General features: G+C 32.6%; 1 protein-coding gene across 1 annotated transcript; it reads right to left on the bottom strand.

Moving 5' to 3' along the window:
• Window positions 459-6,189, bottom strand: LOC105164411 (granule-bound starch synthase 1, chloroplastic/amyloplastic). The gene is made up of 14 exons (XM_011083059.2): window positions 5,958-6,189; window positions 4,631-4,990; window positions 4,418-4,498; window positions 4,236-4,334; window positions 4,046-4,135; window positions 3,756-3,819; window positions 3,577-3,677; window positions 3,388-3,497; window positions 3,043-3,286; window positions 2,471-2,647; window positions 2,198-2,389; window positions 2,001-2,087; window positions 1,781-1,909; window positions 459-1,043 (listed from the first exon to the last, which is right to left on the bottom strand). The coding sequence occupies exons 2-14, from the start codon at window positions 4,973-4,975 to the stop codon at window positions 927-929; spliced, it is 1,836 nt and encodes a 611-aa protein (XP_011081361.1). The 5' UTR covers window positions 4,976-4,990; window positions 5,958-6,189; the 3' UTR covers window positions 459-926.

Raw genomic sequence — 19,330 nt, 5'->3', positions numbered from 1 at the left:
TAGCTACCAGGCTTTCCGGAGCTTCTCCTTAAGCATTCTGCCTATTTGACTAGATTTTTTGAAGCGAGTAAAGGTCTTCCCCTGCGGAGAAACAAAGCAGATCTTGACCCTTGCCTCATGGTTTGATGAACAAGAAAGCTCAATCCTAATGTTGGTCCAGAGTTGCTTTCAGTTCTTGCAGTTTCTTAGACCTCTTTAAGGTTCTATGAAACTCCTGAAAGACCAATAATAGAAGATATAAAGAAAAAAAAGACAAAGTTCTATAGTTCTTTAATTCTAGCATGTAGCTCGTATCTGCTTTGGCTTCTATATTTCTATAAGTGAATATAGAAACTAGTAGTAGGCGTTGTTTTCTTCATTTAAAGATTATTATTTAATTAGTTGCATTTGTATATTTCTTTAGTTTATAACAAAAGCTATAATCTTAATCAAATCGTATATATTTATCGAATATGTTATTCATGCGAACTAGAAAACATTTACTTCAAATGTAATTCAACTTACAGGTGAAATTTTCACAGTTAATTTTCCACATCGTGTGCATATTTTGCTTTTTACTAGTTGCAAGAACAAATTACAACACATCGGCGGATCACGTCCCTATCATGCATAAGATCTAAATAACACCTGCCAAGAATTTAAGTCAATTACTTTGAAGGTGCTTAAACACACAATACCACATCCCTCGAAGCAAAGCTTATTATCTGTTAGTATGCACGCACACCACTGGCTCATATCACAGAGCGCCCTACTACTCATCGCTTCTCATCACCTCCTACTCTCTTCATCCTTGTAACCATGTGACGCAACAGCAAACCAGAAACCATCCGGTCGTAGTGCAGCTCTAGTCGTCCTTGAAATTAGTATATGTAGTTTCACTTCATATGTTAGTTGAGACGATGTTGGCAGTTGAATGTTTTCAGGCTTCAAGGAGTGGCGACATTTTCCTTGGCGAGAGGAGCGATTTCCTCGCCTTCAATCCCCGGTTCGCTCCCAGCAACACCCAAGCTTAGCAGCAGTAGTTCCCAGTTCTTTGCAGGTCCCTGTAAAGAGTGATGAAATTCGAATGAGTTTGAGAAACGCAAACTTTCCTCAACCATTCTTTTTCGGTTAATTGTAGTTGCATCTGGTGAGTTAGTATGCACAACAACGTTAAAAGAATACTAGTGATAAAATATCAAATAACAATGTTAAATTGTCACTGAATATGAAGCAACAATTATTTGGATGTTATTACAATTTAATTATTTAGTAACAAAAATTGCGCATAACGTTATTACTAACTAGTGACACATTTATAGCGACAATACAAATATAGTAAACACAATTAATTGTTTTTAATACATGACAACTTTATGTACAACCTTTTAGTCATTATTCACTTAACATAATACTATAAAACTTATTATTACGACAAAATAACAATTCGTATCACTTAATGCAAATCGTTAGTAACAATAGTTTAAGTGTTATTTAATTTTTTTTGTCGCTAATCTTCTCTCAGACTATAATCCCATTTTCCTTTAAAATTAATAAAAGTCTCCCTTTTAAACTTCTATATAATTAAACACAGAACAGTTACAATTCTATATTTCTGCTAAACAGTATGTTAAAATAAAAAGGTTAATATGCTGATGTTAAGAACTCGGAGGGAAAGCTTTTATAATTAAAAAGAAGAATAGTATAGTGTTGTTAATTAAGCCTTTGTTTTTCCATTCTCCACATTTTAGTTCGAGATAGCAAAAAACACTTAAAAGCTAGTAGGAGGTTCAACGGCTACCTTCCAGGAGAGATCTTGTGACATGCAATTTTTTATCATTTCCTTGAGGGCAAGGGTACCGTAGACGGCGAGAGCTCTGTTAACGGCTGCAGCTATCTTCAGCACGTCGGCCGGGTCAACAGTGGCACACTGCTCATCAAAAACATAGCAGCAAATTCGTTATCTGGAAAGAACTCTTGAAAAAGAATTAAAATGGATAAGTCTAGAGATATTCACAAACCTCGACGTTGAAATCTCCCATGTGGAACCCGGTATATCCTTCTTTCACGGTGTCAACAAGGCCACCGGTTGAAGCACAGATGGGTATCTGATTCGAATAGTTTCACAGTAAGAACACATTACAAGAGTTGAACAGCTGATCATACTGTTTCAAACAGATTACTTATATGTTTCTTTGAAATGATTTAAAGCTCTTACTGTTCCATATCGCATGGCATGTAATTGGATGAGACCACACGGTTCGAATCTACTGGGAACCAACATAAAGTCAGCACCAGCAGTTATCATATGGGCCAATGGCACGTTGAATTTGGCAACTCCTCTTGCTTTGTCAGGGTACGACACCTCAAGCTGTTCAATCTGCTGCTCGAAGCTCTTCTTGCCAGTTCCCTGATAGAAGAAAAACATAACAATATAGTCTCCGACATCGTCAAGCATAATGGTTAAGAGTTTTATTTATTTACTACTTACAAGGATGATTATCTGGACGTTCCTCCCAATAAACTTAGAAACGGCAGCAACAAGAATGTCAGAGCCTTTCTGCTCTTCCAGTCTGCCGATAAATCCAATCACAGGAATGCTCCTGTCCACAGGCAAGCCTACTGCTGCTTGAAGGGCTTCCTTCAACAATGGCTTAGCATCCATAACCTAAAACTCATAAAGTTCAATAAGAAATTCCGTCCACACACACACACACACAGAGTAGACCAATTAGTTCATATCAAAGAAAAATGTGGTGATGTTTGCTGGAGTGTAAAGCCTGGCCTAACACTACACTTTAAACCCCCTATCGCTTATTGTTAGGGGCAAAGTAGTAATCTTTTAGTACTTAATAAGCACTCCCATTATACACAACTGTATACTCTGTGCTAGTAAGAAAACCTGAGCCATCGTAGATATAGAAGCATTTATGACCAGGTAAAAATTTGTGTATCTCTTGTTTGATTTTCCTTCTTACTTCACATGTTTCACAATCTGTTCTGTGATTTCATATTGTTAATGATGAGTTATGGTAATGAGAAGAAGATAGTGAAAGATCTCACAGTGGTGATATCATAGTTGCAATCAATGTATTTATCAGTTGCAGGATTCCACTCTTGAGTATCCATTCCATTAACAATGCCAGTGATGCCAGTCTTTCGGATGATGTTATCCAATTCAACTCCTTTCTCGACTCCAGAAACAAGTTCCTGGGCGTAGTAAGGGCTCACTGTCACAACTCTGTCAGATTCCAAAATCCCTGCCTTCATCCAGTTAATTTTCCGTCCCTTAACTGGCTTTGCATACCTGCAACATACGTGGACAACCAGGGACAATAAGAAATTTGAGCAGCTGATAAAGTTATGTTTTACTTTTCTAGAACTTTATATATAGCTTAGTGTTCATACCCATCGACGAAATCAAAGGAGCTCTTGTATTCATCGGGCAGATTGAGAAGATCGAAGTCTGAGAAGGCAAATCTTCCTTGATAGGCAATGTTGTGGATGCAGAAGGCGACCTGGTAGAGATTAAGAAGAAGTTAAGAACTGATAATGTCTTTCTGATATGCACGGGCATGAAACAACTGATTTTGTTACCTTGGCATGCATGTAGATTCCTCTGGATTGGTACATAGTCTTCAGATAGCATGGGAGTAAAGCAGTGTGCCAATCGTTAGCAATGAAGATAACATCCTCACCTAAAACAATGTGATCAGGCACAGTTCTCATTCTATTGAGCAACTAGAGATTTATTTTAGATCAAATGCTGAAGATACCATATGGGCCTGAGAAATATTTGCTGCTATTCAGATTCAAGACCAGAGGAGCCAACAAAGCAGCCTGAAGAAAAAATAATTTAACAATGAAACTACAATAGTTATACTTCACACATAGGAATTGGTGAATCATACATTTTCGTCCTCCCCTTTTCCATTATATGTACAAAAAAAAAGTGAAACATAACCACAGAACATTCTCTAGAATTTGAATGCCTAAATTTGTTTTGTTACAGAATGATATTGTTCGAAGTTGTGTGGAGCACTGAGAAGTCGAAGAAAAAGCTCACCTGGCACAATAAGCTGAATCGAAGTTGGTTGTCCTGGTAATCTGTTCCAGCAGTAGGACCGTAGATCTTTGATTTAGTCTTACCCCAGACCTGTAGAAGTACAAAGTTACAAGCCTTAAAACCAGTCAAACTAATTATGCAGTAAGTTCAGCTATGAATCTATGCAGTTAGTTACTACATATACACTGACCTTCTCCAGGAACACTGGATGATCAACAAAAACACGGTCGACTCCACGCTTGTAGCAGTGGAAGAATCTGACCTTCTCAACTCTATCACCGACTTGTATCTGTAGTATGAACATCGTTCTCTTTATTAACTGTTCAGATAGAAGCAATTAATAAAATACGAAACTTGAAGAAAAGAGTTAACCTCGACGACCACACTAGTGTCCCAAGCATCTCTATACTGATCGTAACGTGGAGACACGGTCATTGCTCTGTGCCCATTTGCCTACGCAACAAACAAATCCACAAGATTAATAAAAGATAACTTGATGGCCTCCTCCTAAAGCCTATTTTGAGCCTGAATTTTTCTGGAATAAAAGAGGTGAAACTTTATCATTCCAGGGACAATGATGCTTACAGCCATAGCTGGAGGCAATCCTCCAAGAACATCTCCGAGCCCACCAGTTTTACTCCATGGGCCAACCTCAGCTGAGATGAAAACCAAGTTCATTCCACTTCCACAGACAATTTTCGCCGGTGCCCCTTCTTTCTCAGTTTTCTTTACCATGCTCCTAGATTTCTTTGCAGCCGCTTTCACATTGCTTTTCAATTGAAGCATATCAACCTTGTTCACAGATCTCAACCCATTGTGAGTTACAGTTTGGGTCCTCAGGCCAATCTGGGCCAAATTTGACTTGGAATCAACTGAAGCTGCTCCTCCATGTATATGGGACACAAAGTATGAAGCTGTTACAGTTGCCATTGATGACACCTCAATCTGCATAACCAAAAAACATGTAAGAATTAGCAAATTTGCGAGGAGGAGAAAAAAATTCGAGAAAAGGCACCCCTCAGTTAAGCTCAAGCACTCAAATTTAGAACTTGTACTCACTAAATCTGCTGAAGTAATCTTGGAGTTTCAAAGAGAAAACCAAACCCAAGATTTTTGTTTTACAGCGATTATTTGATTACAACTGTGACTGGTGGAAGAGTAATTGTACCTCTTTTCACGAAAGTATACGACTAAGAACAAGGCGTCACTCCAGAAACACAATTTGACTACGTAAATCAGAGGAAAGAAATTTCAAGTAATACATCAATATCTAGAACAGTTTATATCATCACACAGCGTTTCCAATAAAAAGAACCATTTTTTCATGGATTCATCAAAGAAAAAATAACCTTTGCACATGGGATGTGATCAGAACATCTAAATCTCGTACGGATTACCCGGTTTTCCCCAATCCACCAATTTAGATGAAGCAAGTTACAATCAGTAGACATTCACAAAGGTAACATGTAAATTACAGTATTACGAACAAATCTTTCTATTAATATGGTTGACAAAGACATACTCTATTTCCAGTTCAAATCACATCAAAGAAAGTAAAGAAGAAGCATCCATATCAGGTCACGAACAACTATCACAAAATCTCAAAAGAAGAAACCTCGATTTCAGTAAAGTTACCAAACCAGCACATGACATGAACAAATCACGAAGCATGCAGTTCAACCAATTCATACAAACCAATAACGGTAACAACCCATCATCATAAACAGATCTTTTACCCCAAAATAAAACAAAATGATCTTACGAGAAATCAAAGCGCACTAAACTAAAACACACACAAGAATAGCTGCCTTCACAAACCATAAAAACGAAAGAAATGCAGAAAACTCGGACCCAAGAAAGGAAAAACGTTCAAGACTCGAAGGCGAGTAAAACTCGGAGAATGATCGTTTACCAGTTCACACAGCAAAACCCAGAAGAGAAACTGAGCTTTGTGCGGGCGGTGGAAGACTGATGATGAATGATCAACTTCTCAGCCTCAAATTTGTAGTAGCGAGAGGAAGGGTGCACCCGCACACCCAACACGTGGCGCGAGGAGAGTGGGGCGAGATCGCTCCAGTCACCCAAGCACCTCAGGAAGCGGGTAAATGAATCACATGCGGGGTTTCGAGTGCGGGGTCCGCTGGGGATGGGTATTCATGGGAATATGCGATAAATTTGAGGTTATAGATGCAAGGAAACTGAAGATCTTTTCCTCCTCAGCAAAACGACGTTGGAGTGGTTTTTCCTTTTTGCAGTTTTATTTCATGGCTGGAGTTGGAGGCGGGCCCAGTCATGTTAGAACGCCCAGAGGCTAAAAACATGATTGGCAATTTCATTGTTTTTTTTTTTTTTATCATTATCTCTGGTTCTTTTTCTCAAATTGAACTTGGGCTAAATTCCATTTTACTCCCGTATTTTTCTGAGATAACTAAAAACCATCGTTTGTTTTAAAAATAGGCTCAACATTCTCCTATGTTTTATTAAGTTCAGGAAAAAACAAAATCCTCCGTTAAAAACTAACGAAAGGTAGAGTGTACGTCCTTAAAATGCGATTAGACTTGATTTTTTGCGTATTTTTTATATTGTCAAAATTATGATAAATAATAATTGACCATTGTTAATTTTTTGTATTTTATCATAATTTTTAAACTATATATATTTATAATAAGGGGATTAATTCCTTTTTTCATAGTAAAAATTAATTAAACATGTAAAACCAAAACATATATATATATATATATATATTGATTTACTTGTTCTTAAAATGTGTAATAATGACATGTGGAGAAGAAGTTTTCCGAAATGAGATAATTGATTTAATCTCAAAATAGGTGTTCCAACCTCTAGAATTTGAGTTGAAATAAATGTTTCCAATAAATGGTATATTTGATCCTATAAGTTTTCGTTTAAAATTATTTTAGTTTCTTAGGTTCATTTTTTTATTTTTGTATTTTTAAATTTTAATTTTTTATCTTAAATTGATCTCTGTAATAATTTTTCAGCGAAAATGTAGTCGGAGTTTGACTTTTTGGAAGGTAAAATGGTCAATTTAAATTTAATTTTATCACTTTAGTCCCTTAAGTTTGTAAAATTATCAAATTAGTCCTTTTGTAAAAAGAAAATATTTATATTTTTATATGGTGAAAATGATGTAATTGTTTAGTATGAAAAATAAAAACTTTGAACTCTTGTGCACATAATATTAACATATTACTTAATTTAACATATTATTTCGTAAGGTTTCTTCCCGTAGATCTTGCATCTATTTGTCTAGATCCTTAAGATGAAACCTTATTAGTCCTACTTTTTATCCATATTTGTATGATCTGCTCTTTAATTTGGACCACCATGATCTCTTTTGGAAAGAGAATTTTATGAAAGTCCTGGAGTCAGAGTATTTGCTCTTGTTCTTCCTCTTCCTTTGCTCCTTTGATTCTCCTATAATGGTTGAAAAATCATTATTATCACAACAGAGGGGTTCTTTTCATCTTACCTCTTAGTCTCTTTATATTCTTTTGGACGAATGTTTGATAAATTCAATCCTTCAATTTTTTTTAGGAATTCCTACTGAGTCTAATTGTACTTCGAGTACTTTGTATGATTGAATCAACAATTCCCTCTATGGACTGCAGATCTTTGAAAAGAGTATAGGGGCACTATTCCGATTGCTACTCTACTTTGAAAGAATTACTTGCAGAACCAATAGATATATTCATCTACTGCACAAATATTCCTTAATTCGAGAGTAAAGAGAGGTCATGAGTACTTGCTAGTCTTCTCTACTATCCTTCCCTCGAAGTATCCCTCTCGGATAAAATGTATTTTGATGAGCCTTCTCAGTCTTTCTAGAATTGTGCTTTTGAACACTCTAGCCAGAATAATTGCTTTGATGTCTTTTGGGGTATTTTTCCATTCGACTTTCACAAGATCCTCCAAGCTTGAATCTAATAGCTGTATGAATTCTCGTGAAGTTCCATCGTAGCTTCTACTATCTTCATGGCTGCAACCTATTCATATATCAACTTTTCGGTGTTTGGAAAACTAATAATATCTAGGTTAAATATAATGCCATACGGATGCAATTATTGGAGCATTATCTTTGCTGGTGGTGTATTTTCGAACATTCTTCTTCAATTTCGAGCTGGATTTTTTCTTAATCTAGTTCCAACGAGCGTCAAGGTGGCATTGGTATGGAAATCCACAGTCTCTTTCATTGGATGATCGTATGAGGGATCATTTGAACCTGTACTTCTATCCGAGGGTGGTAGTGCTAGAGCGACTTTATTGGTTAGGAGATTTCGCCAGTTTCTGTAGATTTGATGGATATACCCTTAATATCTCCATTATTCAATGGATGTAATGGACTCAAGGATTATATCTTCCCAAGTCTTGGATTTTGGAATCTTCATTGCCTTTTTCTTCTTATCTAGAAAAGCTATTGGTATGAAGGCGTCTCTGATACGCTCTTGCTAGGGATTTGGATGCCTCAAGGGTATTTCTTTAGTTTATCTTCATATCCATAACTTTGACTTTCAAATCTGTAAGATCCTTGTGTATTTTGGGAGGATCTTAAGATCTTTTCCATCTTTTGGATCAAGATATCTATTTTCATAGGTAACTGGTTCATAGTATTAAAGTGTATTTTAGATCTCTCTTAGATATTGAGAAAATTTTGAGGTGTCCATTTCTAATTTTTTTGAATCAAATCCTTTTCTCATTTTTCTAAGAACTGTATTATTTGAGAGATTTATCTGATCCATCTTGCCTTGCTGGTATTTTATCATAAATTTGGGTGGATTGTAGACGTCCCACCGTGTACTAGTAGTATCTCTGTTGGTCGTGATAATTCCGTGTCCATTCCTCTTTTTCTTCTTTTGTAAGAAGACTCCAATCTTTGCTTTCTGGTCTTCAATCCAGCAACTTGAGAAATTTAATGAAGAATTCCTTTTTGTATTTCTAAAGTCTAAAAATATTCTATGTTCTCATTGAAACTCAAACTTTCATTCGGTTCCATACTTTGATAAATCCCCTCTATTAGGGATTAAATTATCTATATGTAATATAATTAAATATTTTTTCAATAAAAGATAGGCTCTGTTACCATTTTGGCTGAGCGAGGGGTACAAACTATTTAGTGAAACCTAACATGGACTAAGATGCATATTTTACCATTGAGAAGGGGTAAAATTATCTCAAAGGATAAAACTGTCATTTTTCTAAAAGTTGAGGGACTAAAAGTGTTACCTCTGATAATTTGAGGATGAAAATCGAGTAAGTGGTTAAGTATAGGGACTAAAATTATAATTGCCCTACATTTCCGGCATGTTAAATGACATGCTGCTCACGTACAAACCGTGTATGCGAAACATTATAAATGGCAATGAAATTCGAATTCAAAATCTCTTGTTTGGTCTAGATCTGATACTATATTAAACAACCAATTCATATAAAATCTAAATTATTAGAGAAGAAAATAATTTAGTATTAATATTTTAACATGCACCTCACGTGCAAAACGTGCATGTGAAATCTTATGGTTGATAGTAAGATTTGAACTCAAGTTCTTATTTGGTCTTGCTCTAATACAATATTAAATAATCATCCCATTTAAAAATTTAAATTACTAAAAAAATCATTTAACATTATATTTAAATAATGCCAATTATTTTAGAAATTGCATTCATACACACATGAGTTGAATTTCAGCATTTGGTATATTCTTTTTAATTACAAAATAATATATTGTCTAGATTTTTTCTTATCCACGATTTTTCAGAACAATGGGCTGCCGTTGATTCTCACCACTTGATGATGTGATGGTCTCCTCATGATTCGGAAGCTGTCGTAAACTAAAATTATCAAAAATATTAGATGAGAACAAAACAATAATAAATGGTTCTCAGCATTCCCTTTCTTGTAGCCAGTAATCTCTTATTTCCACGAGTTTCTTCCACGAATTCGAATTAAGATGGATAATTGCAAACTTGATCCTTAAACAAAGTTATTTTATGTATTTTTGGTCCTTAAATATTTTAAAATCAAATTTTTGGTCCTTAAATTGCTATTTTATTTTGACCCTTTTGGTTTTTCCGTTAATAAAACTGTTTAAGATAACAGAAGATTCATTTGAAGAGGAAAAAATACCCATTTTTCTTTCATTTTGTGGTATTTTTCAAATTTTGGTCGAATGCACCCATTTTCGCCATTCTTCTTCAAGTTTCAAAAGACGAAAAGCTAAAAAAAAATAAAGTTAAGCAACAATATTTTTATATAATCTTAACAAATTTTCTATATAATTTTAATTTTAACTTTCCTTTATTTAATTTTTCTTTCTTTATGAACTTTTTAATATATGGATAAAAAATATATATAATAAAGTCAATATTATAAAGACAATAAGAGAAAAATAATAAAGTCAATATTTTGTGTTACAAATATATTGCAGGTATTGCATGATACATGAAATAGGTTATTGATAATATTTTGTTAAGATTATTTTAAAAATTTAATGCTTTGTGTTTTTCTTTCTTGAAACTTGAAGAAAAATGAAAAAAATGGGTGCATTGGACCAAAACATGAAAAATACCACTAAACGGGAGAAAAATGATTATTTTATCCTTTTAAATGAAACTTCTGTTAACTTTAATAATTTTATTAATGAAAAAACTAAATCACAAAACAAACAATAGTTCAGGACGAAAACTGCAGCCTCAAATTATTTGAGGACCAAAATTGCATAAGTAATTTTGTTTGAGGACCAAAATTGTTTTTGTCCCGAATTAAGAGGATGTTTTGCGAAACTTATTTGAAATCTGTATTTGTTTGTGGTTTCTGCTGTAATAAATTTATTCGGGTAAATATGAACTTTTATTTTTATTTTTTTTATTAATATTAGATTCAATGAATTTTGACTGATTAATGGATCTATTATTAGACGAAAATAAACATTAGAGGTACGAAATGTAATTTTTCAAATTACAAGAGTTTATATGTAATTATATCAAATCACAGAAAAAAATAGTATAATTATTCCTAGTCTAAAATCATGTAATAAATATTTCTACTTGAAATTTCTTTTTTCCCAAAAAAATCTACTCTACGAAGGGTAAAAAGTGAAAACTAACAAAATTGTGCTTGTGTTTTGTCTCTTAAAATGTTAAAAATTTAAAAGATTTTGTCAAAAAAAAATGAGCAGAGCCTATTTACTTTTTTTAGATCTTATAGTATTTTAAATTTTTTATTTTGAAATTTTACAATTTTTTAAAAAAATACGAAGTGGTTTAACTGAATTATAAATTTTTAAAATATTTTAGAAAATATATCGAAAAGTTTTATAAATTAACTCAATAAAAAATCCTCCAAATTTCTCATTTGCTATTTTTATAAATCTCCGTATAAACTTATTGAATAAATATAAGAAGATTGATGTATATTGGTAAAAAATATTAACCTGCAAGGGTAAAAAAGTAATTTAACATATAACAAATGCAACCCAGCACACCATATAACTTTCAACACTACTATAAATACAAAAAATATTAATTTTTTAAGGCAACCACTAATTATTGAAAGTGATAATTTTTCTTACAAAAAAACCTCCCTAAAAAATCGTGTTTCATCTAGTGTATAATTGATGTAAAATTCTCAATTTTATTCTTTCGTAAAAACCTCGACCACATCAAACATAGTATGATCAACTATTTTTATACAATGGGATGCCCGAAAGTGAATATTTATCTGTGTAAAATTTGTTTATGTAATAAATTTGATGTATTGTCAAAAACTGTCGACTACAATTTGATGTATTATTTTCTAGGGAATTTTTATAATTAAATAAGATATCGAACTACAGATTGTTTTGACAGTTGAACTTGTAACCTATAAAGTGTACCAAAACTTCATGAAAGTACTATTAATTTTAAGCTCATGATTATCTGATAGTATTCGGAATAAATTACTCTTTTATAAAAAAAAATAGCAAAATATTTCTTTATATTTTTTTAAAATAAAGCTATTTATCTCCTTACAGTGAGATAATTAAATTGTTTTATGTTAAAAACAATTGGAAGTAATTTTTTTTTTTCTTTTTGAGGAAAAATAAAGTGATTTTTTTTTAGGAGGATAATTTGTTCATTTTGTAATATCACACGGGATAAATTGCATTAAACCCAAAAAGGTAACAAGATCTTATGATTTGTATGTAATAAATAGCAAAATAATCTCAAGAATTTATGAGAAGATGAAATACTATTTAAAAAGTTAAAATGAGTATAAAGTTTACAAATTTGCTTATTCTTTATAATCTGAAAATTATTTTACAATAAACCCTTGATTTCTGATAAGGATTTTATTGCCAACTACAGAAGGAGGATCTTTTATTAAAGGCGAGAAAAACCTTTCATTTAAGAGAAAGATTCGAAGATCGCAGAGCAGACCGCTGGTCGCATCGGGTCATTATCATGGTAGTCGGGTCAGGTTGTCTGGATCCGACCCGCATACCGACCCGGACAGGTGGCACCACATGAAGATGCTTAGTCATTGCATCAATGATTCAAGTGACGACACACGTCAAGTGGTGGGACCCATGTAAGTCCTATAAATACTCCAAGCACAGTTGAGAGAGGTATCTTCACTTCTATCAGTTTTATCGCAAACTTAATTTGCACCACTTTCCTTCAAACTCAATCTAATTTAATCATCGGAGTGTTGTTTTTGGAGACGAACCCAACTAACTTACTCGTCTTGTCTTATCTTCAGGTTTATCATATTCGAGGAGGTGACGTGAATAATTAAGATCATGGTCGTTGATCAAAATCGCACGTAAACGAGCCAGATCAATAGCTTATATAAGATACTCAATATTATGTAAATATTACTCGAAAATCATCTTAAAACTGACTTGTTTCCGTGCATGTATGAGTCATTAACATATTTACACACAGCTTAAGTGCAAAGTACACACCATAGAAAAATTAATTATCCCCAAAACTGTAGATTGAGGTTTCATGAATTTATTCTCTATGATGTAGAAAATGAGTAAGAACACCCCTATGAAAAAAGAATTAGCAAATTATTTCTTTCATTGTATTTTGAGGATTGAAGCAAATTATTCCCGGAATAACGTTTTAGATAAGGGATAACTTCCTCAATTTTTTCAAACACAAGGAGTAATTTGCTTCACACGAAATTTTTCGCTCACTTAGCATATCATAGGGGGCTAAACTGCATTTTACCGCTGTAAATTGCTATGGTTTCAAAACAATGACAAATCAATATTATTTGTCACGGTTAAACAAATCGATCAGAAAACTTAAATTTTAACCACGGTTAATTGATCAATTTTCGTCATGGGTTTACTAATGATTGTAATATTTTTCATAGTCCTTAGTTGTAGCTAATATTTTAATGTCGCTTGCAAAAACGACTAATACTCGTTGCGTAGCTGTCGTTAATTATATTCATCATAATTTTTTATTTATAATCATAAAAAAAAGCCATAATTGTTCTCGTGTACACATGAATCTTATTGTTGAAAGAAAAACTAAATCAAAATGCTTAATCATGAATTTGAAGTTTTACATATATATTTTTGCCTTCTAGATCTCAAGTTGATACTCTAAAATATGTTTCTACAATATCTAGAGGTTATAGCTGTGATACTTTTCGTCTTATCTTATCTCAACTCAATAAAAAAAATATGAAACAGAATGAATTTGATTGAGATGAGATTCTTTTTAGTATATGATTGATTGTGAAATAAATTTGTAATGATGACAATTGATATGATGGTTTTGAAGTGAGAATTTGTTGTTAGATATTTTAATGGGATATGTTCAGGTACACGGTGGTCCAGGTCGGTTCAAAATCGGTACAAACCAACCCAAAAAAGATTTGTCTAAAACCAGTCCACTACTGTTTATAGTCGGTCTTGGGGCAGTCCTGGGCCTCTAAGTAAACTCCAATTGGGTTCATTTTTAAACTCAAGCTCAGTCCATGGACTGGCCCAATTGAGGCCCGAACCAAGCTCAAACTAGACCAGATATGCTTGTTTAATTTTTTTTTATGATATTAAAATCTTCTTATAAATAAGTACTTCAATTTATAATTGTCTCTTGAAAATAAATAAATAATAAATTAAATTACACAAAATAATTGTATATAAAAAAATATTAACTAAAAATATATAATGAACTTAAAAAAAAGGCCCAATATGCTCCGTCCAGGGAGCAGGTGGTTTTGGGCTGGACTCATCCCAAGTATTAGTTCTTAGGACCGGCCCAGGACCAGCCTGATCCCAAGTAAGTTTAGGTCGAATTAACCCATTTTTTATTGTTTCAATCCGATTCTAAATTTGGTTAGCCCCAACCCGATCCACAATATATATTAAGAATATGTCTTACAAACTTGTTTGATTTTAAGATATTTGTCTCCATTCCATTTCTTGTGTAAGATTAAATCTGCATTTAATATTGATATTACTGTGTAATTTAACAATTTTGCTTGTAATCTTTTTAAAGTAAATGGTAATCATGTTTTTTACATTAAAATATTGTAGGCTTTATCATAACCCTTTTATTTATTTTGTAAAAAGTTTCGAACATATTAATGATTTTTTCCACAGTATAATTATTTTTTGCGTAATTTAGTAGAGACAGAGGAGAGACCGAAAATGTGATGTTGTGTAGCGAGGGGAATCGGTTGTGGGGAGATAACTAGTATATAAAATGACCTAATCTTTTTCTACTATACTCAAGGTTTAATGCAATTTATTCCTCTTTGATATTACAAATAAACAGATTATTTCTCTATGAGAAAAGTTTAGCAGTTTATCCCTCCATATTAATTAAAATAAAGCAATTTACCGTCCTAGGAGGATAAATTGCTTCATTTTAAAAGACCATATGGGGTTAAATTGCTATATATTTATTGTAGGAGGATAATTTATTCATTTACAATATTATAAGGGAATTGTTTGCATTTTTCCTCTGTACTCAAGGAGAAGTCACTTCTCCAGACCAAATTGGGTCATGGATTAGGTTTTAATGGACTAGGCTTCAATTTAAACTAAATTAAATAAAGCCCGAATCTAATAGTCTCCATGAGTTAACTCAAATTTAATTTCAAGTCGTAATAAAATCTTCCTGTCTTTTAATTTAATTAAAAGATCCAAGTCCACTCTGTCTTATGGTGATGGTTAATAGTCAGTATAGGCATAATATTTATTTTTTATTTTAAACTATGATAATTAATGAGGATTATTATTATTTTTTTTTTGTATATATAATTATGCTGTGAGCTCCTCCTCGCTGAGCTTCAGATCAAGTACAGGACTCGGCATATTTAATTGTTATGATTAAAATTAAAAAATAATAAAAAATAGAATTCGAGTAAATCACATTCATCTTTTTTGGGATTTCGTGTGACATCCATATATTTTTCTACGTAATTGTGAAATTAATTGATAATTATTGAAAAATTTAAATTTAATATAAATAAATTATAAATCAAAATTAAAATATAATAAGTTACTCAACCTTCTACTTAATTGCCACAGCCTATAATATTTGTAAGTCAGCTGGAATATTTAAATGGTCAAACTTATAAGATTTTTCAATTAACCAATATATAAATCAATATAAATTATATTTAATAAATAGACTAATTAAATAATATAATTATATTAATTAATAAAAAATTTAAAAATTAAAACTTACCTCTCGATATTCTTCTCCCGAGTGTGTGTGATAATGTCTGTGTTCTTTTCAATTTGTGTGATTAGTTTAGGTGTTAAGTCTTATATATATATATATATATATATATAAGACTTAACACCTAAACTAATCACACAAATTGAAAAGAACACAGACATTATCACACACACTCGGGAGAAGAATATCGAGAGGTAAGTTTTAATTTTTAAATTTTTTATTAATTAATATAATTATATTATTTAATTAGTCTATTTATTAAATATAATTTATATTGATTTATATATTGGTTAATTGAAAAATCTGTTTGATTTGACCATTTAAATATTCCAGCTGACTTACAAATATTATAGGCTGTGGCAATTAAGTAGAAGGTTGAGTAACTCTCGTGTTAAATTAAATTATTTTGGGAGTTGAGGTAAGTATAACTAATTAAATTTAAATATATATTTATATATGTAGATATTATATATATTGGTTGCTTATATATTTGATGGTGAACTTGGATTTATATGTGTGGATATTATCTATTGGTTGTTTATATATTTGATTGTGAACTATTTGTTGGGCTACCTTGATATCAATAAAATTATTATTATGTGTTATATGTGTTGTTGCACCGATGTAAGATGAATGATTATGTTATCGTATAATTGAATGATGAATGAAATTGCATGAGAAATTTATTGATGAGAAAATAATTATTACATAGAATTGAATAATGAAGTTAATAATATTGTTGTTGCGATTTGGAACAAAAGATGGTTTACCTAATTGGGAGGGGGCATACTGCAATGATTTATGATGATATGATTAATGACGAGCTGTGTGTTGTCATTATTCAATAAAGATGACATATCATACGAGTTGTGTGCTGTGTGATATGATTGGTGATGGGATATCATACGAGCTGTGTGCCGTGTGGTATCAGTATGATGAGGTATCATATGAGTTGTGTGTTGTATGATAGCGAGAAATAAAGAAATATTGTGATTGAGATGATGATAATGATAGCCGGCAAAACCATTGGGTGCATTCCGGTTTGGTTAAGCAGGGCCCTGGGAAAATAAACTAAAATGTCACTATTGTGTCATAAGCTGATATATGATTATGAGCACATGTTATTTCTTATATCTGCTGATATTATTTGATGAATATTTGTTGGTTGATATGATTGTATTATGTTTAACTTGCAGCGTATGTATATATATATATATATAGATTGATTGGTTATACTTATTGAGTCGGCAATTTATTGGATCATAAGCTGATCTCAGTATCACTAGGTGGGTCGGTAGTATCACCTTAAGTAGGAGTTCTAGCTGCATAATTTCATATATATTAAGTTTTAAGTGGATTTGTATTTTAAGCTTTATAACAATTTGAAATTGCACTTTTTTCCTTTTTCTATATTTATAAATGCTAAGGTTGAGGACAAAATATAAAATCTTGATGAAGTATGTCATTATGCATTATCTACATAATATAAGAGTAAAAATATGGTTAATTTATCTTATTTGGTTAAATGTGAGTTCATCATAATTGGATCTGGTGTCATTACCTTGGCAAATTCCTTGAAAATTCTAAAAATATCAATATGCTCTTTCCTAATAAACAAATTTGAATGATGTGCATTGGAAAGGGCATAAGATATTCTATGGTCAGTTTCCTTCTTTCATATGATTATTTTTCTTAAAATCCTGATGAAGGGTTAAAACCCGACTAAAATCTTGGTCAGCTTGGTTGTATACAATCCTATGGTGAATGTCAAACATTAATTTTTCTGAATACAAAGTTTTTATCATTGTACCAAGACTACCATCTCTTAAGTTATTGATTCTTCTATCTATTATTGATAAATATATTCCTAAACCAAATCATTCCTTAAAAGTTGCTTTCATTACTACTTCAATAGTTCTTATGCGGATCCATTTCATAGTAACAATCACTTTTTCTCTAAGCTTACTTAATCATTCAAGAATTTCTTCTTTAGGATTAAGTTGCATTTCCATCACATTACTTGTAAGTTCCATATGAATAACAAACTCACCTGAATTTACTTTGTAGATTATGTGATGCTTTCTCTAGTTCAGTCCTATTTGGTTGAGGACTCAATCAATTCTTCAAATCCTATATCTATCGTATGGGCTGAGATTAGAGTCTTGGCGAATGATTTTTTTCATGGTTTTGTTTGACACCGTTATCCTTAAAAAGAATCTTGACAGGCTTTCAAATGTTTGAAGCTTATCTACTTCATTGTGATTATTCTGATTCGGTTGAACATCCATTCAAATTAATTTTTATTTCTTCCTCATAGACGCTTTCATTTGAAGAAAAGTCCTCGAATTGGTATATAGGTACCAAATCGTTATATAAACTGTATCTAGGATATCCTCCGCGGCTTCAAAGTTTGTAAATCACCATGTTTCTACAGGCAGTTTGGAAATATATGTCATTTTGCTCTGCATATCCAGCAGTTACAATCCTTAAAACTTTCATTGGCTTTAGTATGTGCTCGTCTGAAAGTTCCCTTCACAGGGGTTCTTCCCATGGATCTCACATATGTTCATCTAGATCCTAGAGATGAAGCCTTGTTGGTCGAGTTCTTTATCCAGATTTGTATGGTCTGGCCTTTGATTTGGACCACCATGATCTCCTTCTGAAAGAGGATTTTGTAGAGCACCTTAGGTACGAGTCACTGCTCTGGTTCTTGCTCTTTTTTGGCTCTCTTGATTCTCCTATAATTAAAGGAAAATCATTATTACCACAACAAAGCGGATTTTTTTGATCTTAGCTCTTAGCCTTTTCATTTTTTTTTGGATAGATGCTTGATAACACCAATCTTTCAGTTTGTCTTTGATGAAAGACATCCTCCTTGCTACTGAATTCAATTGTCCTTCAGGTACTTTATATGATTTGGTCAATATTTCCCTCCATGGACTGCAGATCTTTGCAAAAACATGGGTGCGGCTACTTTAGTTGCTACTCCACTCTAGGATAAATACTTGGAGAAAACCAATAGATATATTCATGTAATGTGCAAATAATCCTTAATTCAATGCTAAAGAGAGCTTGTGCGTATTCTTTAGCCTTTTATGTTCTGCTTCCTTCGAAGTATCCATCTACGATAAAGTAAATCTTGAGAAGCCGTCCTAGCCTTTCGGCCATTGTACATTTTAGATTCTCCGACAAAGATACTAGCTTTGGTATCTTTTAGGGTATTACTCCATTCAATCTTCACAGAACCCTCCAAGATTAACTCCAATAATCTTATGAAGTTTTCTTTGTTGAGTTCTAGGGTAGTTACTGCTATATTCATAGCTTCAACCCATTCATCTATCAATTTTTCGATGTTTCAGAAGTCAATAACATTCAAATCGAGTATAGTGCCATATAGATGCAAGGGCTGGAGAATTGTCATTGCCCAAGGTGTATTTTCAGGCACTTTCTTAAATTCCATCCTGGATTTTCTCTTAATTTGGTTCCCATGAATGTCGGGGTGGTGTTGGTTTGGAAATTCATACTCTCTCTCATCGGATGGTCTGGCGAAGGATCGTTTGAACCTGTGCTTCCCTCA

Source organism: Sesamum indicum, linkage group LG6 (genome assembly GCF_000512975.1).
Source record: "Sesamum indicum cultivar Zhongzhi No. 13 linkage group LG6, S_indicum_v1.0, whole genome shotgun sequence".
Classification (NCBI taxonomy): Eukaryota; Viridiplantae; Streptophyta; class Magnoliopsida; order Lamiales; family Pedaliaceae; genus Sesamum; species Sesamum indicum.
The sequence above is the reverse complement of the archived record's forward strand: the minus strand, read 5'-3'. Positions and strand labels throughout refer to the sequence as shown.

What these genes read in the sequence shown, in the direction of transcription:
- LOC105164411 (XM_011083059.2), bottom strand. Translation starts at nt 4,975, where the DNA reads ATGGCAACTGTAACAGCTTCATACTTTGTGTCCCATATACATGGAGGA. An exon ending in ATCCAGTGTTCCTGGAGAAG is followed by an intron (nt 4,136 to 4,235) that starts GTCAGTGTATAT and finishes GTACTTCTACAG; the next exon opens with GTCTGGGGTAAGACTAAATC. An exon ending in GATTCAGCTTATTGTGCCAG is followed by an intron (nt 3,820 to 4,045) that starts GTGAGCTTTTTC and finishes TTTTTTCTTCAG; the next exon opens with GCTGCTTTGTTGGCTCCTCT.